General features: G+C 62.0%; 1 protein-coding gene and 1 long non-coding RNA gene across 2 annotated transcripts; one reads left to right on the forward strand and one right to left on the reverse strand.

The window, feature by feature from the left end:
• Positions 1–572: 572 nt before the first annotated feature.
• Positions 573–17,298, reverse strand: LOC128072934 (mucin-5AC-like; the record flags this gene model as incomplete). The annotated part of the gene is made up of 14 exons (XM_052667172.1): positions 17,258–17,298; positions 16,170–16,256; positions 15,987–16,101; positions 15,089–15,184; positions 13,715–13,831; positions 12,962–13,057; positions 11,921–11,991; positions 11,743–11,857; positions 10,985–11,080; positions 9,807–9,921; positions 9,040–9,135; positions 8,038–8,079; positions 1,377–1,493; positions 573–717 (listed from the first exon to the last, which is right to left on the reverse strand). Coding segments are annotated over exons 2-14 (1,298 nt in total), but the record flags the coding sequence as incomplete, so codon positions are not given.
• Positions 17,299–17,860: 562 nt separating this feature from the next.
• Positions 17,861–19,824, forward strand: LOC128072931 (uncharacterized). The gene is made up of 3 exons (XR_008202524.1): positions 17,861–17,910; positions 17,999–18,075; positions 19,157–19,824. It is a non-coding gene; the product is annotated as an uncharacterized LOC128072931 (long non-coding RNA).
• Positions 19,825–26,082: the final 6,258 nt, after the last annotated feature.

The raw sequence follows: 26,082 nt of genomic DNA on the forward strand, positions 1-26,082 counted from the left end.
ACCCAATACAGACCCCCTCCCCAGCTTCCTCCCCATACAGACCCCCTTCATACAAACCCCCTCCCCACGTCCCCATACAAATCCCTTCCCCATATCCCCATGCAGACCAGACCAGCGCCATAAAGACCCATCCCCATGTCCCCATGCAGACCCCCCCCATACAGACCCCATTCATGGCCCTATACAGACAGCCATACGTCCCCATGCAGGCCCCCCCCATACAAAACCCCCCCACGCAGACCCCCCATACAGACCCCTCAGCCCCCTGCAGACCCTCCCGCTCCCCCCCAGTGCCCCATCTCCCCCCTACAGACCACGTGACCCTACACAGACCCCTCAGACTCACCCAAATCGCCACTGAGACCCCCACAGACCTCCCCCCCTTCCCCTATAGCCCCCCCTCCGCAATACCCCTCCCCCTTCAAGGCCCCTCCAGGTACCCCAGGACTCCCCCCACCCCACATAGGACCCCACATCCTCTCCAGACCCGCCTCCACCCCACACAGAGCTTTGAGGGCCTCAGTGCCCCGCCAGCCCCCCAAATCAACCCCCCTTGGAAACTTTTGTCGCACCCCCCTCCTCCCCCCCGTAAAAAAAATCCCACAACGACCCCCCACTCACCACAGACGCCATCATTGACGTGGGCAGAGGGGATGTGCTGGGGTCGGTACCCAGCGTTGGTGCAGTGGAAATGGCCATTGGGGCAGGCTGAGGTCCCTGAGGTGGGGGGGGGGGGTCAGGGAGGAGGACCCCCAGGAGTGGGGGGTGCAGGGCAGGGGGGCACAAAATTGGGGGGGGGCACAGGGTGTGGGGTGGGACATGGTGTGGGTCAGAGGCTAAGGGTGGGGGGGAGGAAGGTGGGGCCCAAGGGTGTGTGTGGGGGGGTGAAGTGTGGAGAACGGTAGGGGGTGTGATGCCAAGGGTGTGGGCGGGGTGCAAAGGGGGGGAAGGGGGTGTGGGGGGGGGAGCGAAGGGTGGGGTGGGGGTGAAGGTTGGGGGGGTGCACAGGAATTGAGGGGGTTCAGGGAGGGGTTGCGAAGGGTGGGGGTGGGAGGAAACTGAGGTGGGCACTGGTCATCAGGGTGGTGCAGGGCGGAAGGGCACAAAACTGTGGGGGGGGCACAGGATGTGGGGGGGATCAGCAGGTGAAAGGGGGGCAAGGACGGCACAGGGCATTGGGGGGGGTGCAGGGTGAGGGGGGGTGCGGGGAACACAGAGTGTGGGAGGGGCAAAATTATGGGGGGGGCACAGAGCTTTGGGGATGGAGGGGCACAGGGTGTGGGGGAGCCACCCGGTGGGGTTCCCCCATTGTGGGGCTGGGGTCGCAGCCCCTGCAGACCGGTTCTGGGGGAGGGGGAGGAGCAGGGGGGGCTCACCAGGTTCGTCAGAGCCGTCGCGACAGTCGCAATAGTCGTCATTGACCCACTTGAAGGCGATGGTGGAGGAACCGTCCAGGCAGGTGAAAGGCTGGGATTCCTCATAGAAGTGATGGTCTGGGGAGGGGGGGTTAAGGGGGGTGTCCTCACGTGGGGGGAGGTCTAGGGGGTCCGGGGGGGCAGCAGGGGAGCAGGGGGGGGGTCACTCACTGCTCAGTGAGACGCCGCAGGGCCGCGTCACCTCCACAGCATCCGGGGGGGGGGGGCAGCAGCAGGGGCAGCAGCATGGAAGGGGGGCTGGGGTGGAAAAGGGGAGGGGGGGCTGGAATCTATAACCCCACCCCTCCTCCCCCGCTGGCCCCCCCAGCCCCACAGACCCCCAGCTCCCTATAGATGCTCCTCAGCTTCTCACAGACCGTCCTGGGGATATTTAAAGCCACTCCCCTGCCCACAAAGGTTCCCTACAGGGCTCCTGCTGCTCCCCCTACGAAGCCCCAGTGCCACCCCCATACAGACCCCCACCATGTCCCCATACAGACCCCCCCCGGGCCTTCCCCCTCCTACAGATCCCCTCCCCAATACAGACCCCCTCCACGTTCCCATGCAGACCCCCCCAGAGCTTCCCTCCCCACAGACCCCCCCATAGAAATCCCTTCCCCATATCCCCATACAGACCAGACCAGCCAGATAAGGCCCCCCCACCCATGTCCCTATGCAGACCCCCCCCATACAAAACTCCCCCACGCAGACCCCCCATACAGACCCCTCAGCCCCCTGCAGACCCCCCTTGCTCCCCCCAGTGCCCCATCTCCCCCCTTCAGACCACGTGACCCTACACAGACCCCTCAGACTCACCCAAATCGCCACTGAGACCCCCACAGACCCCCACACCCCCTCCACCCCACACAAACCTTCGGGGGTCTCTCAGTGCCCCTCTAGGAACCCCCATCTCCTACACAGCCCCCAAAGCACCCCCCCTAGAGACACATGGTGCCCCCCATCCCACCTTGAGACCCCCCCAATACCCTCAATCACCACCCAAGGACCCCCCCCACCCCACATAGGACCCCACATCCTCTCCAGACCCGCCTCCACCCCACACAGAGCTTTGAGGGCCTCAGTGCCCACCCAGGCCCCCCAATCCCCTACAGCGCCCCCAAATTAACCCCCCAGGGACACTTTGATCCCAACCCCCTCGTCTCCCCCCCTAAAAAACACCCCACAACGACCCCCCCACTCACCACAGACGCCATCATTGACGTGGGCAGAGGGGATGTTCTGGGGTCGGTACCCAGCGTTGGTGCAGTGGAAATGGCCATTGGGGCAGGCTGAGGTCCCTGAGGTGGGGGGGGGGGGGTCAGGGAGGAGGACCCCCAGGAGTGGGGGGTGCAGGGCAGGGGGGCACAAAATTGGGGGGGGCACAGGGTATGGCGTGGGACATGGTGTGGGGGTAGAGGGGCTAAGGGTGGGGGGGAGTGAAAGGTGGGGCCCAAGGGTGTGGAGGGGGGGTTGGGTGTGGAGAACGGTAGGGGGTGTGATGCCAAGGGTGTTGGGGAGGTGGGGGGGGGGGGCAGACGGGGGGGAAGGGGGCGTGAGGGGGTTGGAGGCCCAAGGGTGTGGGGGGTTGTGGGTAGATAAGGGTGGGAAGGAGGGGCAAAGGGTGAGGGGGGCAAACGAGGGGGGGCAAGGATTTGGGGGGGTTCAGGGAGGGGTTGCGAAGGGTGGGGGTGGGTGGAAAGTGAGGTGGGCACAGGTCATCAGGGTGGTGCAGGGCGGGTGGGCACAAAACTGTGGGGGGGGCACAGGATGTGGGGGGGACAAGGTGGGGGGGGGCAAACGGCACAGGGGGGTCATAAAGTGGGGGGGGCACAGGGAATAGGGGGGTCAGCAGGTGAGGGAGGGCACACGACAATTGGGGGGTGCAGGGAGGGGCGCAAAATTATGGGGGGGGCACAGAGCTTTGGGGATGGGGGGCCACAGGGTGTGGGGGAGCCACCCGGTGGGGTTCCCCCATTGTGGGGCTGGGGTCGCAGCCCCTGCAGACCGCTTCTGGGGGAGGGGGAGGAGCAGGGGGGGCTCACCAGGTTCGTCAGAGCCGTCGCGACAGTCGCAATAGTCGTCATTGACCCACTCAAAGGCGATGGTGGAGGAACCGTCCAGGCAGGTGAAAGGCTGGGATTCCTCAGAAGTGATGGCCTGGGGGGGGGGGATTAAGGGGGGGTGTCCTCACGTGGAGGGGGGCTAGGGGGGGGGAGGGCAGCAGGGGAGCAGGGGGTGTCACTCACTGCTCAGTGAGACGCCGCAGGGCCGCGTCACCTCCACAGCATCCGAGGGGGGGGCAGCAGCAGGGGCAGCAGCATGGAAGGGGGGCTGGGGTGGAAAAGGGGAGGGGGGGCTGGAATCTATAACCCCCCACTTACTGGCCCCCCCAGCCCCACAGACCCCCAGCTCCCTATAGATGCTCCTCGGCTTCTCACAGATCACCCGGGGATATTTAAAGCCTCCCCTCCACCCCAAGGTTCCCTATAGGGCTCCTGCTGCTCCCCCTACAAAGCCCCAGTGCCCCCCCATACAAATCCCTCCCCATACAGAACCCCCAAGCAGACCCCCCCAGACCCCCCCATAACGACCTTCCCCCCCACGCAGACCCCCTCCATATCCCCATGCAGACCCTCCCATACAGACCCCCTCCACGTTCCCATTCAGACCCCGTCCCACAGCTTCCCCCCCATACAGACCCCCTTCATACAAATCCCTTCCCCATATCCCCATACAGACTAGACCAGCCCAATAAAGACCCCCACCATGTCCCCATGCAGACCCCCTCATACAGACCCCTCCCCCATCCCCACACAAACCCCCTCCCCATACAGACCCCATTCATGGCCCTATACAGACCCGCCCCCCCATGTCCCCATGCAGACCCCCCCCATACAAAACCCCCCCACGCAGACCCCCCATACAGACCCCTCAGCCCCCTGCAGACCCCCCCGCTGCCCCCCAGTGCCCCATCTCCCCCCTTCAGACCACGTGACCCTACACAGACCTCTCAGACTCACCCAAATCGCCACTGAGACCCCCACAGACCCCCACACCCCCTCCACCCCACACAAACCTTCGGGGGTCTCTCAGTGCCCCTCTAGGAACCCCCATCTCCTACACAGCCCCCAAAGCACCCCCCCTAGAGACACATGGTGCCCCCCCCCCCACCTTGAGACCCCCCCAATACCCTCAATCACCACCCAAGGACCCCCCCCACCCCACATAGGACCCCACATCCTCTCCAGACCCGCCTCCACCCCACACAGAGCTTTGAGGGCCTCAGTGCCCACCCAGGCCCCCCAATCCCCTACAGCGCCCCCAAATTAACCCCCCAGGGACACTTTGATCCCAACCCCCTCGTCTCCCCCCCGTAAAAAACATCCCACAAAGACCCCCTCACTCACCACAGACGCCATCATTGACGTGGGCAGAGGGGATGTTCTGGGGTCGGTACCCAGCGTTGGTGCAGTGGAAATGGCCATTGGGGCAGGCTGAGGTCCCTGAGGTGGGGGGGGGGGAAGAGGAGGGGTCAGGGAGGAGGACCCCCAGGAGTGGGGGGTGCAGGGCAGGGGGGCACAAAATTGGGGGGGGGGGCCACAGGGTATGGCGTGGGACATGGTGTGGGGGTAGAGGGGCTAAGGGTGGGGGGGAGTGAAAGGTGGGGCCCAAGGGTGTGGAGGGGGGGTTGGGTGTGGAGAACGGTAGGGGGTGTGATGCCAAGGGTGTTGGCGAGGTGGGGGTGGGGGTGGGGGGGCAAACGGGGGGGAAGGGGGTGTGAGTGGGGGGGAGGCCCAAGGGTGTGGGGGGTTGTGGGTAGATAAGGGAGGGAAGGAAGGGCAAAGGGTGAGGGGGGCAAACGAGGGGGGGGCAAGGATTTGGGGGGGTTCAGGGAGGGGTTGCGAAGGGTGGGGGTGGGTGGAAAGTGAGGTGGGCACAGGTCATCAGGGTGGTGCAGGGCGGGTGGGCACAAAACTGTGGGGGGGGCACAGGATGTGGGGGGGACAAGGTGGGGGGGGCAAACGGCACAGGGGGGTCATAGTGTGGGGGGGGGCACAGGGAATAGGGGGGTCAGCAGGTGAGGGAGGGCACACGACAATGGGGGGTGCAGGGAGGAGCGCAAAATTATGGGGGGGGCACAGAGCTTTGGGGATGGAGGGGCACAGGGTGTGGGGGAGCCACCCGGTGGGGTTCCCCCATTGTGGGGCTGGGGTCGCAGCCCCTGCAGACCGGTTCTGGGGGAGGGGGAGGAGCAGGGGGGGCTCACCAGGTTCGTCAGAGCCGTCGCGACAGTCGCAATAGTCGTCATTGACCCACTTGAAGGCGATGGTGGAGGAACCGTCCAGGCAGGTGAAAGGCTGGGATTCCTCAGAAGTGATGGCCTGGGGGGGGGGGATTAAGGGGGGGTGTCCTCACGTGGAGGGAGGTCTAGGGGGCCCGGGAGGGCAGCAGGGGAGCAGGGGGTGTCACTCACTGCTCAGTGAGACGCCGCAGGGCCGCGTCACCTCCACAGCATCCGGGGGGGGGCAGCAGCAGGGGCAGCAGCATGGAAGGGGGGCTGGGGTGGAAAAGGGGAGGGGGGGCTGGAATCTATAACCCCCCCCCACTTACTACCCCCCCAGCCCCACAGACCCCCAGCTCCCTATAGATGCTCCTCGGCTTCTCACAGATCACCCGGGGATATTTAAAGCCCCCCCCTCCACCCCAAGGTTCCCTATAGGGCTCCTGCTGCTCCCCCTACAAAGCCCCAGTGCCCCCCCATACAAATCCCTCCCCATACAGAACCCCCAAGCAGACCCCTCCCCATACAGACCCCCCCAGACCTTCCCCCCCATACAGACCCCTCCCACATCCCCATGCAGACCCTCCCATACAGACCCCCTCGCGAATACAGACCCCGTCCCCAGCTTCCCCCCCATACAGACCCCCTTCATACAAACCCCCTCCCCACGTCCCCATACAAATCCCTTCCCCATGTCCCCATGCAGACCCCCCCCCATACAGACCCCATTCATGGCCCTATACAGACCCGCCTATGTCCGCATGCAGACCCCCCCCCCACGCAGACCCCCCATACAGACCCCTCAGCCCCCTGCAGACCCCCCCGCTGCCCCCCAGTGCCCCATCTCCGCCCTTCAGACCACGTGACCCTACACAGACCCCTCAGACTCACCCAAATCGCCACTGAGACCCCCACAGACCCCCACACCCCCTCCACACCACACAAACCTTCGGGGGTCTCTCAGTGCCCCTCTAGGAACCCCCATCTCCTACACAGACCCCAAAGCACCCCCCCTAGAGACACATGGTGCCCCCCCCACACCTTGAGACCCCCCCAATACCCTCAATCACCACCCAAGGACCCCCGCCAACCCACATAGGACCCCACATCCTCTCCACAACCCCCTCCACCCCACACAGAGCTTTGAGGGCCTCAGTGCCCACCCAGGCCCCCAATCCCCTACAGCGCCCCCAAATTAACCCCCCAGGGACACTTTGATCCCAACCCCCTCCTCCCCCCCCCTGTTATAAACACCCCACAACGACCCCCCCACTCACCACAAACGCCATCATTGACGTGGGCAGAGGGGATGTTCTGGGGTCGGAACCCAGCGTTGGTGCAGTGGAAATGGCCATTGGGGCAGGCTGAGGTCCCTGAGGTGGGGGGGGGGGTCAGGGAGGAGGACCCCCAGGAGTGGGGGGTGCAGGGCAGGGGGGCACAAAATTGGGGGGGGGGGCACAGGGTGTGGGGTGGGAGACGGTGTGGGCAGAGAAGGGCTAAGGGTGGGGGGGGGGGGGAAAGAGTGGGAGGGAGTAAAAGGTGGGGCCCAAGGGTGTGGAGGAGGAGTGGATGTGGAGAAGGGTGGGGGGGGGGGGGGGGTGAACGGTGGGGAGAATGAGGGGAGCACCAAGGATGTGGGGGGGTCCAAGGGTGTGGTGGCAAGGGTGTTGGGGAGGTGAGGGGGGGGGGGCAGACGGGGGGGAAGGGGGCGTGAGGGGGTTGGAGGCCCAAGGGTGTGGGGGGGTGAGGGTAGATAAGGGTGGGAAGGAGGGGCAAAGGGTGAGGGGGGCAAACGAGGGGGGATTGGAAAATGAGGGGGTACAGGTCATCAGGGTGGTGCAGGGCGGGTGGGCACAAAACTGGGGGGGGACACAGGATGTGGGGGGGGACACGGTGGGGGGGCAAATGGCACGTGGGGGTCACAGAGTGGGGGGGGCAGAGGGAATAACGGGATCAGCAGGTGAGGGGGGGCACACGACATTGGGGGTGCAGGGGGGGGCACAAAATTATGGGGGGAACAGAACTTTGGGGATGGGGGGCCACAGGGTGTGGGGGGGCCATCCGGTGGGGTTCCCCCATTGTGGGGATGGGGTCGAAGCCCCTGCAGACCGCTTCTGGGGGAGGGGGGGGAGCAGGGGGGGCTCACCAGGTTCGTCAGAGCCGTCGCGACAGTCGCAATAGTCGTCGTTGACCCACTCAAAGGCGATGGTGGAGGAACCGTCCAGGCAGGTGAAAGGCTGGGATTCCTCAGAAGTGATGGGCTGGGGGGGGGAGCTTAAGGGGGGGTGTCCTCATGACGGGGGGCTCAAGGGGGGGGGGGGGGGAGGGGGGATCACTCACTGCTCAGTGAGACGCTGCAGGGCCGCATCACCTCCACAGCATCTGTGGGGGGACCAGCATCAGGAGCAGCAGCATGGAAGGGGGGCTGGGGCGGAAAAGGGGAGGGGGGGGCTGGAATCTATAACCCCCCCCTTACTGGCCTCCCCCAGCCCCACAGACCCCCAGCTCCCTATAGATGCTCCTCGGCTTCTCACAGATCACCCGGGGATATTTAAAGCCCCCCCCCTCCACCCCAAGGTTCCCTATAGGGCTCCTGCTGCTCCCCCTACAAAGCCCCAGTGCCCCCCCATACAAATCCCTCCCCATACAGACCCCTCCCACGCAGACCTCCTCCATATCCCCATACAGACCCCCTCCACAATACAGACCCCCTCCCCAGCTTCCACCCCATACAGACCCCCTTCATACAAACCCCCTCCCCACGTCCCCATACAAATCCCTTCCCCATATCCCCATGCAGACCAGACCAGCCCCATTAAGAACCCCCCATGTCCCCATGCAGACCCTCCCCATACAGACCCCATTCATGGCCCTATACAGACAGCCATACGTCCCCATGCAGGCCCCCCCCATACAAAACCCCCTCATGCAGACCCCCCATACAGACCCCCTCAACGCCCCTACGGACCCCTCAGCCCCCTGCAGACCCTCCCGCTGCCCCCCAGTGCCCCATCTCCCCCCTACAGACCACGTGACCCAACACAGACCCCTCAGACTCAACCAAAGCGCCACCGAGACCCCTACAGACCTCCCCCCCTTCCCCTATAGCCCCCCCCTCCGCAATACCCCTCCCCCTTCAAGGCCCCTCCAGGTACCCCAGGACTCCCCCCACCCCACATAGGACCCCACATCCTCTCCACACCCCCTTCCAACCCACACAGAGCTTTGAGGGTCTCACTGCCCCTCCAGCCCCCCAAATTAACCCCCCAGGGATACTTTGATCCCACCCCCTTCCTCCCCCCCCCCCCCAAAAAAAAAACCCACAACGACCCCCCAACTCACCACAGACGCCATCATTGACGTGGGCAGAGGGGATGTTCTGGGCTCGGTACCCAGCGTTGGTGCAGTGGAAATGGCCACTGGGGCAGGCTGAGGTCCCTGAGGTGGGGGGGGGGGGGGGAAAAGGAGGGGTAAGGGAGGAGGACCCCCAGGAGTGGGGGGTGCAGGGCAGGGGGGCACAAAATTGTGGGGGGGCACAGGGTGTGGGGGGGAGGCAAAGGGTGGGGGGAGGGGAGGGTTAAGCGTTAGTGGAGTCGGTGAAGGGTGGAGAGGGGGGGGCGCCAAGGGTGTGGAGGGGGGGGGGGGAAGGGGGTGTGTGTGTGGGGGGAAGCGAAGGGTGGGGTGGGGGTGAAGGTGGGGGCTGCACAGGGACTGGGGGGTTGGAAGGTGAGGGGGGCACAGGGGGTGGGTTGGGACACAGTGTGGGGGGAGGGGGGACCAAGGGTGGGAGGTGGAGAAGGGTGGGGGGGGGTTGGAAGGTGAAAGGGGGCACAGAGCATCAGGGGGGAAAAGGTGGGTGGGCACAAAATTGGGGAGGGGAGGCACAGGGTGTGGGAGGGATCAGCAGGAGAAAGGGGGGCAAGGGGGGCACACGGCATTGGGGGGGTGCAGGGTGAGGGAGGGTGCGGGAAACACAGAGTGTGGGAGGGGCAAAAATCAGGGGGGGGGGGCACAGAGCTTTGGGGGAGGGGGGGCACAGGGCGTGGGGGGGTCCCCTCATTTTAGGGATGGGTTCGCAGCCCCTGCAGACCGCTTCGGGGGGGGCTCACCAGGTTCGTCAGAGCCGTCGCGACAGTCGCAATAGTCGTCATTGACCCACTCAAAGGCGATGGTGGAGGAACCGTCCAGGCAGGTGAAAGGCTGGGATTCCTCAGAAGTGATGGTCTGGGGAGGGGGGAGTTAAGGGGGGTGTCCTCATGATGGGGGGCTCAAGGGGGGGGGGGGGGAGGGGTCACTCACTGCTCAGTGAGACGCCGCAGGGCCGCGTCACCTCCACAGCATCTGTGGGGGGACCAGCATCAGGAGCAGCAGCATGGAAGGGGGGCTGGGGTGGAAAAGGGGAGGGGGGGGCAGGAATCTATAACCCCCCCTTACTGGCCACCCCCAGCCCCACAGACCCCCAGCTCCCTATAGATGCTCCTCGGCTTCTCACAGATCGCCCTGGGGATATTTAAAGCCACCCCCCTCCCCCCAAAGGTTCCCTACACGGCTCCTGCTGCTCCCCCTACAAAGCCCCAGTGCCCCCCCATACAAATCCCTCCCCATACAGACCCCTCCCATACAGACCCTCCCCACAGACCCTCCCATACAGACCCCCTCCACAATACAGACCCCCCCCCCCAGAGCTTCCCCCACTACAGACCCCCTTCATACAAACCCCCTCCCCACGTCCCCATACAAATCCCTTCCCCATATCCCCATACAGACCAGACCAGCCCAATAAAGACCCCCACCATGTCCCCATGCAGACCCTCCCCATACAGACCCCATTCATGGCCCTATACAGACAGCCATACGTCTCCCATGCAGGCCCCCCCCCATACAAAACCCCCTCACGCAGACCCCCCATACAGACCCCTCAGCCCCCTGCAGACCCCCCCGATCCCCCCCCGTGCCCCATCTCCCCCCTTCAGACCACGTGACCCTACACAGACCCCTCAGACTCACCCAAATCACCACCGAGACCCCTACAGACCTCCCCCCCTTCCCCTATAGCCCCCCCCTCCGCAATACCCCTCCCCCTTCAAGGCCCCTCCAGGTACCCCAGGACTCCCCCCACCCCACATAGGACCCCACATCCTCTCCACACCCCCTTCCAACCCACACAGAGCTTTGAGGGCCTCAGTGCCCCTCCAGCCCCCCAAATTAACCCCCCAGGGATACTTTGATCCCACCCCCTTCCTCCCCCCCCCCCAAAAAAAAACCCCACAACGACCCCCCCACTCACCACAGACGCCATCATTGATGTGGGCAGAGGGGATGTTCTGGGCTCGGTACCCAGCGTTGGTGCAGTGGAAATGGCCATTGGGGCAGGCTGAGGTCCCTGAGGTGGGGGCAAGGGGGGAAGTCAGGGAGGAGGACCCCCAGGAGTGGGGGGTGCAGGGCAGGGGGGCACAAAATTGTGGGGGGGCACAGGGTGTGGGGGGGAGGCAAAGGGTGGGGGGAGGGGAGGGTTAAGCGTTAGTGGAGTCGGTGAAGGGTGGAGAGGGGGGGGCGCCAAGGGTGTGGAGGGGGGGGGGGGAAGGGGGTGTGTGTGTGGGGGGAAGCGAAGGGTGGGGTGGGGGTGAAGGTGGGGGCTGCACAGGGACTGGGGGGTTGGAAGGTGAGGGGGGCACAGGGGGTGGGTTGGGACACAGTGTGGGGGGAGGGGGGACCAAGGGTGGGAGGTGGAGAAGGGTGGGGGGGGGTTGGAAGGTGAAAGGGGGCACAGAGCATCAGGGGGGAAAAGGTGGGTGGGCACAAAATTGGGGAGGGGAGGCACAGGGTGTGGGAGGGATCAGCAGGAGAAAGGGGGGCAAGGGGGGCACACGGCATTGGGGGGGTGCAGGGTGAGGGGGGGGTGCGGGAAACACAGAGTGTGGGAGGGGCAAAAATCAGGGGGGGGGGCACAGAGCTTTGGGGATGGAGGGGCACAGGGCGTGGGGGGGTCCCCTCATTTTAGGGATGGGTTCGCAGCCCCTGCAGACCGCTTCGGGGGGGGCTCACCAGGTTCGTCAGAGCCGTCGCGACAGTCGCAATAGTCGTCATTGACCCACTTGAAGGCGATGGTGGAGGAACCGTCCAGGCAGGTGAAAGGCTGGGATTCCTCAGAAGTGATGGTCTGGGGAGGGGGGAGTTAAGGGGGGTGTCCTCATGAGGGGGGGTTCAGGGAGGGGTCACTCACTGCTCAGTGAGACGCCGCAGGGCCGCGTCACCTCCACAGCATCCGGGGGGGGCAGCAGCATGGAAGGGGGGCTGGGGTGGAAAAGGGGAGGGGGGGCAGGAATCTATAACCCCCCCTTACTGGCCACCCCCAGCCCCACAGCCCCAGTACCCCCCCCTACAAACCCCCCCGATATCCCCACACAGTCCCCCCCCAATACAGACCCTCCCACACAGACCCTCCCATACAGACCCCCACCATGTCCCCATACAGACCTCCCCCCCCCAGAGCTTCCCCCACTACAGACCCCCTCCCCAATACAGACCCCCTCCACGTTCCCATGCACACCTCCCCCCAGAGCTTCCCCCCCATACAGACCCCCCTATACAAATCCCTTCCTCATATCCCCATACAGACCAGACCAGCCCAATAAAGACCCCCACCATGTCCCCATGCAGACGCCCTCATACAAACCCCACCCACATCCCCACACAAACCCCCTCCCCATACAGACCCGATTCATGGCCCTATACAGACCCCCCCATGTCTCCCTGCAGACCCCCCCCATACAAAACCCCCCCACGCAGTCCCCCATACAGACCCCTCAGCCCCCTGCAGACCCCCCCGATCCCCCCCGTGCCCCATCTCCCCCCTTCAGACCACGTGACCCTACACAGACCCCTCAGACTCACCCAAATCACCACCAACACCCCCACAGACCCCCACACCCCCTCCACCCCACACAAACCTTCGGGGGTCTCTCAGTGCCCCTCTAGGAACCCCCATCTCCTACATAGCCCCCAAAGCACCCCCCCTAGAGACACATGGTGCCCCCCACCCCACCTTGAGACCCCCCCAATACCCTCAACCACCACCCCTTAAGGACCCCCCCACACCACATAGGACCCCAAATGCTCTCCACACCCCCCTCCTCCCCACACAGAGCTTTGAGGGCCTCAGTGCCCCTCCAGCCCCCCAAATTAACCCCCCAGGGATACTTTGATCCCACCCCCTTCCTCCCCCCCCCCCAAAAAAAAACCCCACAACGACCCCCCCACTCACCACAGACGCCATCATTGATGTGGGCAGAGGGGATGATCTGGGCTCGGTACCCAGCATTGGTGCAGTGGAAATGGCCATTGGGGCAGGCTGAGGTCCCTGAGGTGGGGGCAAGGGGGGAAGTCAGGGAGGAGGACCCCCATGAGTGGGGGGTGCAGGGCAGGGGGGCACAAAATTGTGGGGGGGCACAGGGTGTGGGGGGGAGGCAAAGGGTGGGGGGAGGGGAGGGCGAAGGGTGAGTGGAGGGGGTGAAGGGTGGAGAGGGGGGGCGCCAAGGGTGTGGACAGGGGGGGGAGGGGTGTGCCGGGGGGGGGGGGGGGGGGAGCGAAGGATGGGGTGGGGGTGAAGGTGGGGGCTGCACAGGGACTGGGGGGGTTGGAAGGTGAGGGGGGCACAGGGGGTGGGTTGGGACACAGTGTGGGGGCAGGGGGGGCCAAGGGTGTGGGGGTGGAGAAGGGTGGGGGGGGGTTGGAAGGTGAGGGGGGGCACAGAGCATCAGGGGGGTGCAAGGCGGGTGGGCACAAAATTGGGGAGGGGAGGCACAGGGTGTGGGAGGGATCAGCAGGAGAAAGGGGGGCAAAGGGGGCACACGGCATTGGGGGGTGCAGGGAGAGGGGAACACAGAGTGTGGGAGGGGAACAAATCGGGGGGGGGGGGCACAGAGCTTTGGGGATGGAGGGGCACAGGGTGTGGGGGGGGTCCCTCATTTTGGGGATGGGGTCGCAGCCCCTGCAGACCGCTTCGGGGGGGGCTCACCAGGTTCGTCAGAGCCGTCGCGACAGTCGCAATAGTCGTCATTGACCCACTTGAAGGCGATGGTGGAGGAACCGTCCAGGCAGGTGAAAGGCTGGGATTCCTCATAGAAGTGATGGTCTGAGGAGGGGGGGATTAAGGGGGGTTGTCCTCACAGGGGGGGTGGTCTAAGAGGTCCGGGGGGGGCAGCAGGGGAGCAGGGGGGGGTCACTCACTGCTCAGTGAGACGCCGCAGGGCCGCGTCACCTCCACAGCATCCGGGGGGGGGCAGCAGCAGGGGCAGCAGCATGGAAGGGGGGCTGGGGTGGAAAAGGGGAGGGGGGGCTGGAATCTATAACCCCCCCCTTACTGGCCACCCCCAGCCCCACAGACTCCCAGCTCCCTATAGATGCTCCTCAGCTTCTCACAGATCGCCCTGGGGATATTTAAAGCCACCCCCCCTCCCCCCCAAGGTTCCCTATAGGGCTCCTGCTGCTCCCGCTACAAAGCCCCAGTATCACCCCAAACAGACCCTCCCCATACAGACCCCCCCCACATCCCCATGCAGACCCTCCCATACAGACTCCCACCATGTCCCCATACAGACCCCCCCAGGCCTTACCCCCCTACAGACCCCCTCCCCAATACAGACCCCCTCCACGTTCCCATGCAGACCCCCGCAGAGCTTCCCCCCCATACAGACCCCCCCTATACAAATCCCCTCCTCACGTCCCCATACAAATCCCTTCCCCATATCCCCATACAGACTAGACCAGCCCCATAAAGACCCATCTCCATGTCCCCATGCAGACACCCCCCATACTGACCCCATTCATGGCCACATACAGACCCCCCCCATGTCCCCATGCAGACCCCCCCCATACAAAACCCCCCCACGCAGACCTCTCATACAGACCCCTCAGCCCCCTGCAGAACCCCCCCGATCCCCCCCAGTACCCCATCTCCCCCCTTCAGACCACGTGACCCTACACAGACCTCTCAGACTCACCCAAATCGCCACTGAGACCCCCACAGACCCCCACAACCCCTCCACCCCACACAGAGCTTTGGGGGTCACTCAGTGCCCCTCTAGGAACCCCCATCTCCTACACAGCCCCCAAAGCAACCCCCCTAGAGACACATGGTGCCCCCCCCCACCTTGAGACCCCCCCAATACCCTCAACCACCTCCCCCCAAGGACCCCCCCCACCCCACATAGGACCCCACATCCTCTCCAGACCCGCCTCCACCCCACACAGAGCTTTGAGGGCCTCAGTGCCCCCCCAGGTCCCCCAATCCCATACAGCGCCCCCAAATTAACCCCCCAGGGACACTTTGATCCCAACACCCTCCTCCTCCCCCCCCTAAAAAACATCCCACAACGACCCCCCCACTCACCACAGATGCCATCATTGACGTGGGCAGAGGGGATGTTCTGGGGTTGGTACCCAGCGTTGGTGCAGTGGAAATGGCCATTGGGGCAGGCTGAGGGCCCTGAGGTGGGGGGGGAAGAGCGGGGGGTCAGGGAGGAGGACCCCAGGAGTGGGGGGTGCAGGGCAGGGGGGCACAAAATTGTGGGGGGGCACAGGGTGTGGGGTGGGAGACGGTGTGGGCGGAGAAGGGCTAAGGGTGTGGGGGGGTGAAAGAGGGGGAGGGAGTAAAAGGTGGGGCCCAAGGGTGTGGAGGAGGAGTGGATGTGGAGAAGGGTGGGGGGGGTGGGGGTGAACGGTGGGGAGAATGAGAGGGAGCACCAAGGATGTGGGGGGGTCCAAGGGTGTGGTGCCAAGGGTGCTGGGGAGGTGGGGGGGGGGGCAGACGGGGGGGAAGGGGGCGTGAGGGGGTTGGAGGCCCAAGGGTGTGGGGGGGGTGTGGGTAGATAAGGGTGGGAAGGAGGGGCAAAGGGTGAGGGGGGCAAACGAGGGGGGGCAAGGGTTTGGGGGGGGTGGGGGCAAACGGGGGGGGGGGGTTGGAAAATGAGGGGGGCACAGGTCATCAGGGTGGTGCAGGGCGGGTGGGCACAAAACTGGGGGGGGGGCACAGGATGTGGGGGGGGACACGGTGGGGTCATAAAGTGGGGGGGGGCACAGGGAATAGGGGGGTCAGCAGGTGAGGAGGGCACACGACATTGCGGGGTTGCAGGGGGGGCGCAAAATCATGGGGGGGGAACAGAGAGCTTTGGGGATGGGGGGCCACAGGGTGTGGGGGGGCCACCCGGTGGGGTTCCCCCATTGTGGGGATGGGGTCGAAGCCCCTGCAGACCGCTTCTGGGGGAGGGGGGGGAGCAGGGGGGGCTCACCAGGTTCGTCAGAGCCGTCGCGACAGTCGCAATAGTCGTCGTTGACCCACTCAAAGGCGATGGTGGAGGAACCGTCCAGGCAGGTGAAAGGCTGGGATTCCTCAGAAGTGATGGTCTGGGGGGGGGGGAGGTTAAGGGGGGGTGTCCTCATGTGGGGGGGGCTCAAGGGGGGGGGTCACTCACTGCTCAGTGAGACGCCGCAGGGCCGCGTCACCTCCACAGCATCCGGGGGGGGGGACCAGCATCAGGGGCAGCAGCATGGAAGGGGGGCTGGGGTGGAAAAGGGGAGGGGGGGCTGGAATCTATAACCCCCCCCTTACCGGCCCCCCCCAGCCCCACAGACCCCCAGCTCCCTATAGATGCTCCTCGGCTTCTCACAGATCGCCCCGGGGATATTTAAAGCCCCCTCTCCCACCCCCCAAGGTTCTCTATAGGGCTCCTGCTGCTCCCCCTACAAAGCCCCAGTGCCCCCCATACAAATCCCTCCCCATACAGACCCCCCCCCAAGCAGACCCCCTCCGTATCCCCATGCAGACCCCCCCATACAGAAACCCCTCCCCAATACAGACCCCCTCCCCAGCTTCCCCCCCATACAGACCCCCTTCATACAAACCCCCTCCCCACGTCCCCATACAAATCCCTTCCCCATATCCCCATACAGACCAGACCAGCCCCATAAAGACCCCCCATTTCCCCATGCAGACCCCCCCCATACAGACCCCATTCATGGCCCTATACAGACCCCCCTACGTCCCCATGGAGACCCCCCCCCACGCAAAACCCCCCCACGCAGACCACCCATACAGACCCCTCAGCCCCCTACAGACCCCCCCGCTCCCCCCCAGTGCCCCATCTCCCCCCTTCACACCACGTGACCCTACACAGACCCCTCAGACTCACCCAAATCGCCACCGAGACCCCCACAGACCCCCCCCTTCCCCTATAGCCCCCCCCCAAGACCCCTCCCCCTTCAAGGCTCCTCCAGGTACCCTACAAACCTTCCCCGATGGAGCCACCCCACAGACCGCTTCCTCCCCAAACAGGCCCATATTGGCCCCCTGCTTCACCCTACAGACCCTGAAACTCCCCAAGACCCCCCCAGCCCCCACCCCAAGACCCCCCAGCCTCACACAGCGCCCTCAAATCCCCACAGACGCCCCCAAACCCCCTCAAACACCCCCCCAAAAGCCCTACAGACCCTCACCCTCAGACCCCTATAGAGCCCCCAAACCCCTTCTAGGCCTCCAGTTCCCCCCGGACGCCCGCCGTACCACACAGACGGCCACTCGTGCTGGGTGCACAGCCCACACGCCGGAAGCGGAAGCCAAGGAACGGAAGTTCCGGCCGTGCGCCGTTCTCCCGGAAGTACCGTCCCGGAGACGCGGCCGCCATGTTGGATGTGACAACACCGCCAGTTTGCGCGCGGGGAGCGGCGGCCATATTGAGTGTGGCGGCGGCGGTCAGCCAATGGGAGCGAAGCGTTTGGTTGCCGTAGCGACAGGAAGAACGCGTGGAAGCAGAGCGGCACGTGTGCGTGCTGGGGGGGGGGGGGGGGGGGGGCGAATTTGGGGTTCGAGGGGGGGGCACTGAGGTTCCGGGGGGGAGGTCTTTGGATGGGGGCGGGGGGGCTGCAGATCACATTGGGGGGAGGATTGGAGGACCCTGGGGGGGGGGGGGGGAGGCAAGGAGGATTGAACTGGGGAGGGAGGAATTTGGGATGGGGGGGAATTGGGGGTCGAGCGGGGGGCTGAAGACCCCCCTATGGGGAAGGTGGGGGGCAGCATTTTGGGGATGGGGGAGTTGTCTATAAGGGGGGGGGTCTGTCCACCCTATTGACCCCCCATGCAGGTTTAACGCCCCTCCCCCCCCGCCATGGGCACCCCCCACATCCCAACCCTTCTGCAGGGACAGAAGCACGGCACAGGTAATGGAGTGCAGGGGGGACACCTTAAATTGGGGGGGGTACAACTGATGTCCTTGACCCCCCTCCTGTGCCCCCCCCCCCATTTTAGAGACCCCTGAGGAATGGAGGTGCTGGCTGAAGGCTGAGATGCAGTGGCTGCAGCACGACACAGCGCGGGCCATGGATGTGAGGACCCCCCCCTGCCCCCCCTCCCCAGAAGTGGTCTGCAGGGGCTTCGACCCCATCCCCAAAATGGGGGAACCCCCCCACACACACCCTGTTCCCCCCCCTCGAAAGCTCTGTGCCCCCCCCCGAATTTTGCCCCTTCCGCACTCTGTGCTTCCCCCAACCCTTAGAATTTTGCGCCCCCCCCCCTCACCTGCTCACCCCCTCATTCGCTGTGGCCCCCCCCACTCTGTGACCCTCCCCACACCCTCTGCCCCCCCCCCCCCGGGCCTTTTGCCCCCCCCCTCCCCCACTGTGTCTCACCCCACACCCTGTGCCCCCCCCCAATTTTGTGCCCCCCCACCCTGCAGCTCCCCAAAGCCCTGTGCCCCCCCTCACTTTCTGACCCCCCCCGTGCCTCCCCAACCCTGTGCCCCCCGCATTAATTTTGCCCCTCCCACACTCTGTGCCCCCTCCGCAATTTTGTGCCCCCCCTGCAGCCCCCATGCGTTGTGCCCCCATATCCCCCCACAATTTCGTGCCCCCCCACCCCGCACCCCCCAATTCCTTTTTTCCCCTCTCCACTTCTGACCCCCCCACCCTGTGTCCCCCCTCTTGGGCTCCCCCTCCCTCATCCTGTGATCCCCCCCCCCATTAATTTTGCCCCCCCCACCCTGTGCCCCCTGTCAACGGTTTAAGGGCTGCTTCGGCCCGGTTCCGTGACGAGTGGGGCGGAGGGATCCTCAGGAAAAAAAAGGAAACAGGGGACCCCAAAATAATTAAAACAGCGGCACCGATCTGAGGAGAAACAAACGAATTCACTAAGTATATTAGCGGGATGCAAGAGAACACACTATAATACAATATAATCAGAATGGAAGCTAATAAATCAAATATAATGAGAATGTCCGAAAGGTGGACAGGCCTCAGCACAAGGCTGAGGTGAGATGCGCAGTGCAGCTGAGCAGCGGGGAGACGGGAGCAGCGCCCAGGACGAAGGGCAGGCGAGAAAGAGCATCAGGAGACCTTGCCAGGAGTTCAACCTCCTCGCCCTGAGCGCAAGGTCCCCTGGGGAATGCAGTTCTTCTTCTCTTCTGGGCAGGTACCCAGGACTTGAGCACTGACAGTGAAAGTCCCAGTGCCCCACACGATGGTATGATGTGGAATACCGAAAGGCAAAACTCACAAAGCCACGACGCTGTCCTGACAGCTGCTTCTGCTCTCACAACTGCTTGGAACGGTCCTTCGCAGTCGGGTTGCAGCTTTGCCTCCTTGGTCTGGATGAGCACCCAGCCTCCAGGCTGGGATGGATGAATGGGAAATTGCAGAGGCGATGATTGTGCCAGCAGTCCTCGGGTCCTGAGAGAGGATAGTGAGGAAGACAGTCCGAGTCTGCGGTTCTTAAGGAACACATCTTGAGTTTCAAACTGCGGTACCTCATTTTTCTTTCCCAGATATGGGAACCCGAATAACATTTCCTATGGAGAAACCCCCACAGCCTGTCTTGGTGCTGTACGGATTCGGAGAAGTGCCAGAGGCAAGCATTTGGTCCAACGGAGCCGAGTCTCTACGGCCAACTTGTGAGGAGCTTCTGTATTCTCTGACTCGTTCTTTCTGCTTTTCCTGATGACGGCAGGTGCCGGGGGTATGAAATTCCCATTTAATCCCTGAAGCGTGCATTAGTTTCTGTAATGTGTGTGAAGTGAAATGACTGCCTTGGTCTGAATCCACATATCCTACCCCTCCATACCTAGGGATCATGTGTTCCAAAATCACCCTGGCCACCACACTTGCAGTGGCAGATACTGACGGAAATGCTTCTGCCCGCCACTTCAATGCTCTGCTGACACGAACGAGTCTTGATTTTCCCTGCATTCGGGAGTTATGTAAAATCTGCTTGAGTACTTTGGAATGGTCGAATCCCCGGCTCTCTTTCCCCTTCAGGCCGGTGTCTGATAGCCTTATTATTCACTTTCTGGCACGCTACACATCCCCTACAGACCTGTTTAGCCAGAGTATATACCCCTATATATCCCTGTGCTGACGTATTTCTGCAGCACAGCATCACACAGGGCTTGTACTCCCCAATGACTGCCTTGATGCAGGGTGATTAAAATTGCGCTTGTCACTGCCTTGCTTAATATTCTCTCCCATCTGAAATGATCCACCTTCCCTCGGACTCCGTGGCCCCTAAGTTCCTAAGGGTTTCCTTTTCTTTACTGGGAATTTGTTTTGGGGGAGGAGGTGGTACCTCGGGCACAAGATGGTTCATAGTAATTGTTGATTGTAGAGCAGCCTCACGGGCTGTTTTATCTGCTGCTCGGTTGCCTTGGGCAATGATGGAATTCCCCTCTGGTGACCTCTGACATGCACTATTGCAATTTCAGTGGTAGCAGTAAATCTTCTAGGACTTCACAGAATTATCACAGAATCGTAGGGGTTGGAAGGGAGCTGCAGAGCTCATCGAGTCCAACCCCCTGCCCAAGCAGTTCCTACAGCAGGTCGCACAGGTCGGCATCCAGGCAGGTCTTGAACATCTCCAGAGCAGGAGACTCCCCCACCTCCCTGGGCAGCCTGTTCCAGCGCTCCGTCACCTCACTGTACAGCCGTTCCTTCGCACATTGGTGCAGAACTTCCTATGCTGCAGTTTCCATCCATTCCCCTTGTCCTGTCTCCACTCACCACTGAACAGAGTCCGGCCTCGCCATTCTGCCCCCCACACCTCAGATACTGATAGACCTGGATCAGGTCCCCTCTCAGCCTTCTTTTCTCCAGGCTGAACAGACCCAGTTCACTCAGCCTTTCCTCATAGCAGAGATGCTCCAGGCCCCTCGCCATCTTGGTGGCCCTCCGCTGGACTCTTTCCAAGAGATCCCTGTCTGTTCTGTGCTGGGGAGCCCAGAACTGGACGCAGAGCTCCAGATGAGGCCTCAGCAGGGCAGAGCAGAGGGGGAGGATCGCCTCCCTCGACCTGCTGGCCACGCTCTGTGCAATGCACCCCAGGATGCCACTGGCCCTCTTGGCCACAAGGGCACACTGCTGGCTCACGGCCGACCTGTCGTCCACCAGGACACCCAGGTCCCTCTCCGCAGAGCTCCCCTCCAGCAGCTCATCCCCATCCTGTACCGCTGCATGCAATTATTCCTCCCCAGATGCAAGACTCTACACTTGCTTTTGTTAAACCTCATGCATTTTTTTTACTGCCCAGCTCTCCAGCCTGTCCAGGTCTCGCTGAATGGCAGCACATGGACTTCGAGGTGGAAGGTATTTGGGGGGGCAGGCTGTTGTGTGAAGGGGGAGGTGGGTCGTGAAAAGGGGGCTGTTGTGCAAAGGGGATGTGAAAGGGGGGGTTGTTGTGCAAAGAGGGGAGGGGGTCGTGAAAAGGGGGCTGTTGTGCAAGGGGAGGCAGTTGTGCAAGAGGGGTCTTAAAGGGGGGGTGATTGTGCAAAGGGGGGAGAGTGTGGAGTTGGTTGTGAAAAGGGTGGGCAGTTATGCAAAGGAGGGGAGGTGGTTGTGAAAGTGGGGGTTGTGGAAAGGGTGGGTTGTGGAAAGGGGATCATCGTGCAAAGGGGAGCAGTTGTGCAAAGAAAAGGGGGGCGGTTGCAAAGAGGGACCCTGATTGTGCAAAGGGGGGAGCTGGTTGTGAAAAGGGGGCTGTTGTGCAAAGGTGGGGGGGGAGTCGCTGTGAAAGGGGGTGGTTGTGCAAAGGGGAGGTAGGTGATTGTGAAAGGGGCGCAGTTGTGCAAGGGGGGGCCTGTAAAGAGGGGGTTCTCGTGCAAAGTGGGGCAGGTGGTCGTGAAAAGGGGAGATGCTTGTGCAAACTGGGGAGAGTGGGGAGTTGGTTGTGAAAGAGGGGCAGTTGTGCAAAGGGGGCAGTTGTGCAAGGGGAGTGCTGGTGCAAGGGAGAGGTGTGGAAGGGGGCATGCGTGTGCAAGGGGGGATGTGAGTGTGTGAGGGGGGGTTGTGCAAAGGGGGGTGTGCAAAAGGGTTGGTTGTGCGTGAAGAGTGTGCAAGGGGGACTTGTGCAAGGGGAGGAAGCACGGGGGCACTTGTGCAAGGGAAAGCGTGCAAGAGGAGAGCGTTCCTGTGAGGGTGAAGTGTGCAATGGGAAGCGTGGAGAGGGGCTGCTTGTGCAAAGGAAAAGAAATGTGCCGGGGGGGGATTGTGCAAGGGGGGGTGCAGTCGTGCAAGGGGATGCTTGTGTGAGGGAGGAGTGTGCAAGGGGGGCACTTATGCAAGGGGGAGCCACGCATGGAGGGGGAGAGTGCAAAGGGGAGCGCTGGTGCAAGGGGATTTATTGTGCAAGGGGAAGAGCTGGTGTGAAAATGCTTGTGCAAGGGCTGGGGTGGTGAGAGGCCCTGTGCTTGTGCAACTGCTGTGCAAAAGGGGGGGCGGGGGCATCGTGTCCTGTGCACCCCCTCGTGCAAAGCCCACGTGCACAACCCTCGTGCAACCCCCTTGTGAACAATCCTTGTACAACCACTCGTGCAAAACCCATGTGCGCAACGCTTGTGCACAACCCTCGTGCAAAACCCGTCGTGCAAACCCCACGCTCACACCCTCGTGCAACCCCCCGTGCCCAACCCTCACCCACAACCCTTGTGCAAACCCCATGAGCAAAACCCTCGTGCAAAACCCCACGCTAACACTCTCGTGCAAATCCCCCCACACTCCCCCATTTGCACAGTCCTCATGCAAACCCCACGCTCACACCCTTGTGCAACCGCTTGTGCACCCCCCCGTGCACAACCCTTGTGCAACCCCAGTCCCGCACCCCCTTTTGCACAACCCTCGTACAACACCTCGTGCAAACCCCATGTGCACAACCCTCGTGCAATGCACAACCCTTGTGCAACCCCCCCGTGCCCAACCCCCTGTGCCCAATACTTGAGCAAACCCGAGGCTCACACCCTTGTGCAAACCCCCTCCAACACCCCCCATTTGAACAGCCCTTCTGCAACCCCCCACGTGCACAACCCTCGTGGAAACCCGAAGCTCACACCCCCGTGCAAATCTTATGTGTGCAGCCCTTGTGCACAACCCTTGTGCAAAACCCACGCCCACACCCTCATGCAAGCCCTCGTGCAACTCTTATGTGTGCAACCCCATTTTGGCTGGCCAGCCAGATGTTGGCCTGGCAGGGCACCTGGCCAGCCGGCAGCCCAACTTTGAACCCTGCAGGGTGCCCTGCCCGGCCAGCAGGCTTTAACCCAGCATTCCCTCCCCTCCCCCCACTCTCTTTCCCCCCCCTACGGCCCCTCGAGCCCCACTCAGCCTTCAGGCCCCGTGCTCACCTGCCCCCCCACCCCCTCGTTCCAGGGTATTTTACTGCCTTCTCCCCACCCTGTCATGGTTCTATGTTTTTGTTTTTGTTTTTTGTTTTTGGATTTCAGTATTCCACATCAAAACATCATGTAGTGTACGGGGCACTAAAGTGTCACTGCCCCAGTCCCAGGTTCCCATCCCTGTACGTTACAGCAGTCACGGGATCTGGCCCTTCCGGGTGGGGGGGCGCTCTCTTGCTGCCTGGCAGTGGGTGCTGGAGGTGCTTTCCTGGCCGTTCCAAGCTTTCCAGGTTTGACTCGGTCCCAAGAACTCTCTCTCTCTCATCTTGTCTGATTTATTAATCTCAATTTCAATTAAATTGTATAGATGGTGTTATTTTGTATTCCAATATTATAGTAAAATAAGTTTTCCTCCATAGATTGTTGCTGCTGTCCTTTTCCTCCCTTCCTTCCTTCCCATTTTTTGTGGGACTGGGGTGGGGGGGGGAGGGCAGAGGCCTGCCGCCCCTGTCACGGACATAGATTGATCTGGTCAACTCCGTGACAGCAGTACAGAGGAAAAGGGAAAAAAAAAAGAGTCATTAAACAGCAACACAACAAGAAAACATCCCCTCGGTTGGCTAGAGATTGCTTTGAAGCACAACCAAGCAAACACCTCCTCATCGGAAAGTTTCCAAACGTCTCTGCTCCAGACAGAGGCACAGAAACCCGTTGGCCCAGGACTGCCATCACTGACTGGGCTCCTCTCTCACTCTGCTCCTCACCCAACACCCAGGACTGCTTTTTACCATGCCCTTGCTCAAGAGCACACAAGCTACGCAAGCACACCGCTCGCCCTAGGAAAAACATGGCTCCTAGGAGCCTGCACTGCAAACCGATCAACAGACGGTTAAGCCTCACAGGAATCACAAAAACTTACAGCACAACCCAGGCCCCCGTTTAGCAGGAATGCTTTGCTGAATTTGGGCTCACAGTATGATGCCAACTCGTCACCTTCCTGCCTTCCAACTGCCTGCACTGTGCTCTGAAGCCACGATCCAATGCCTTAATGCCCTCACGTAACAGCAGCTGCTTCATCAGCACAGAGGAAGGAACATCTCAGGAACGGACATCACACACCAGCCAGGCTGCTAAGGATCGGTAACTCTTCTGGGACAGCTTCATCCAAACCTTTCTGCATTGGCCTTGGTAGCACCCGGAACTCGTCCCATTCCTGCTTTGAGGGCTCAGAGCCTGAACTCTACTAAGAGGCCACCTGTCATCATGAAAGCAGGCACACCTGATACAACCACACCACTGAGGCTCCTCTGCTCAACTTCACTGCTTCCCGATGCTCGCTTAGAAAATAAAATCCACCCAGAGCATCAAACGCCAACACGTTTCAGTGGCACAGCCCAGCACAGAGCTGCGATCCCAAAGCCATTATAAGGTTGGATTGAACAGTGCTGTGTGGGACATTCAACTGCTTCAAGCTCCAACAAGCTGCAAGTGATTGATTCATCAACACATCTCAGCAACCTCAAAACCTGATGTCTTGGAAAAAATGAACAGAACAGACCACCGCAAAGAGCAGACAATCAATCTACAGAACTTAATCCAGCAGGCAGTCCTGTGGCCAAATTCTGTGCTGACAGCAGCAGAGCCTTTTTATGACCACTGGGAACATTCCCAGTTACACAGCTACCACAACTTGGGCACTAAAGACACAGACCCACCGGGGAGAACAGCAAGTGAAGAAGCAACTTACTCTCCTCCCTTAGCCAACTCCACTCTCACATCTGGAAGTGAAACTGCAAGTTTAAATGCCAAGAAAAAAGGAGGGGATAAGAAAATCATCTGGTATTTTCCAGGTAAACCACCAAGATCATAGAATCCTAACTTGCAAGGGATCCACAAGGATCACCAAGTCCAACCTGATGCTCCAGGAAGGACAACCCAAACGCAGACGGTCTTCCAGCTGCAGCAGCTCAGGACCAGGCCCACAGCCCTGGGGAGCCTGGCCACAACCACTGGTACCAGATGCAGCAAGCAAAGAGCAGGCAGGTAGGCACAGCAAGCAGCAAAGACCAACCTGAGAGGGGGCCTGCTGACAGAAATCAACCCGGGGCCTGCCTACACAAAGCACACACCTTGCACTCCAATAAAGCTCCACCATTTGGACAGCCAAAGCACAAACTGCCATTTCACTTCTCATGGCTCTTCCCTGAACTCCCAAACAAGCAGTCACTTCACGTCCCCTGTCGCACTGACACTGCTCATAATCAATCATCATGACCAGAGCTTTCATGACATAAGCAGCTCACTTCTGCTTGGTGGCACTCACACTCCATTCCCACTGCGTCCCTTCATGGGAGCAAAATCACAGCCGGCTTGCTGACAGCCTCCTGCGTGATTCTCCTAAAAGCACCCAGCACTTCTTCGGAAGAGGGAAAGAAAGGAAGGTTCATGGAAACACGCACACAAGCCTTGCAAGAGATGCAGTGCTCCACATCACACACAGGACCACCACAGCGCCGAAACACAGCTTATCACTAAAGGAAACATTTCAGAGCATATTCACAACTTCTGCATAAGCTGTCACGATGCAGCATGTTTCGTTTTCGGATCATTCAGTAGCAGAAGGCAGATGCTCTCACACATCAATCAGCAAGCCCTTCCCTGAGCCAGCCCTCTGCTTTTCACAAGGACACACATGGTTACTGCCGGCTCTGACAGCTTACCAGGAGCTTCAGTTCGTCAACGT

Source organism: Tympanuchus pallidicinctus, unplaced genomic scaffold (assembly GCF_026119805.1).
Source record: "Tympanuchus pallidicinctus isolate F22 unplaced genomic scaffold, pur_lepc_1.0 scaffold73, whole genome shotgun sequence".
Lineage (NCBI taxonomy): Eukaryota > Metazoa > Chordata > Aves > Galliformes > Phasianidae > Tympanuchus > Tympanuchus pallidicinctus.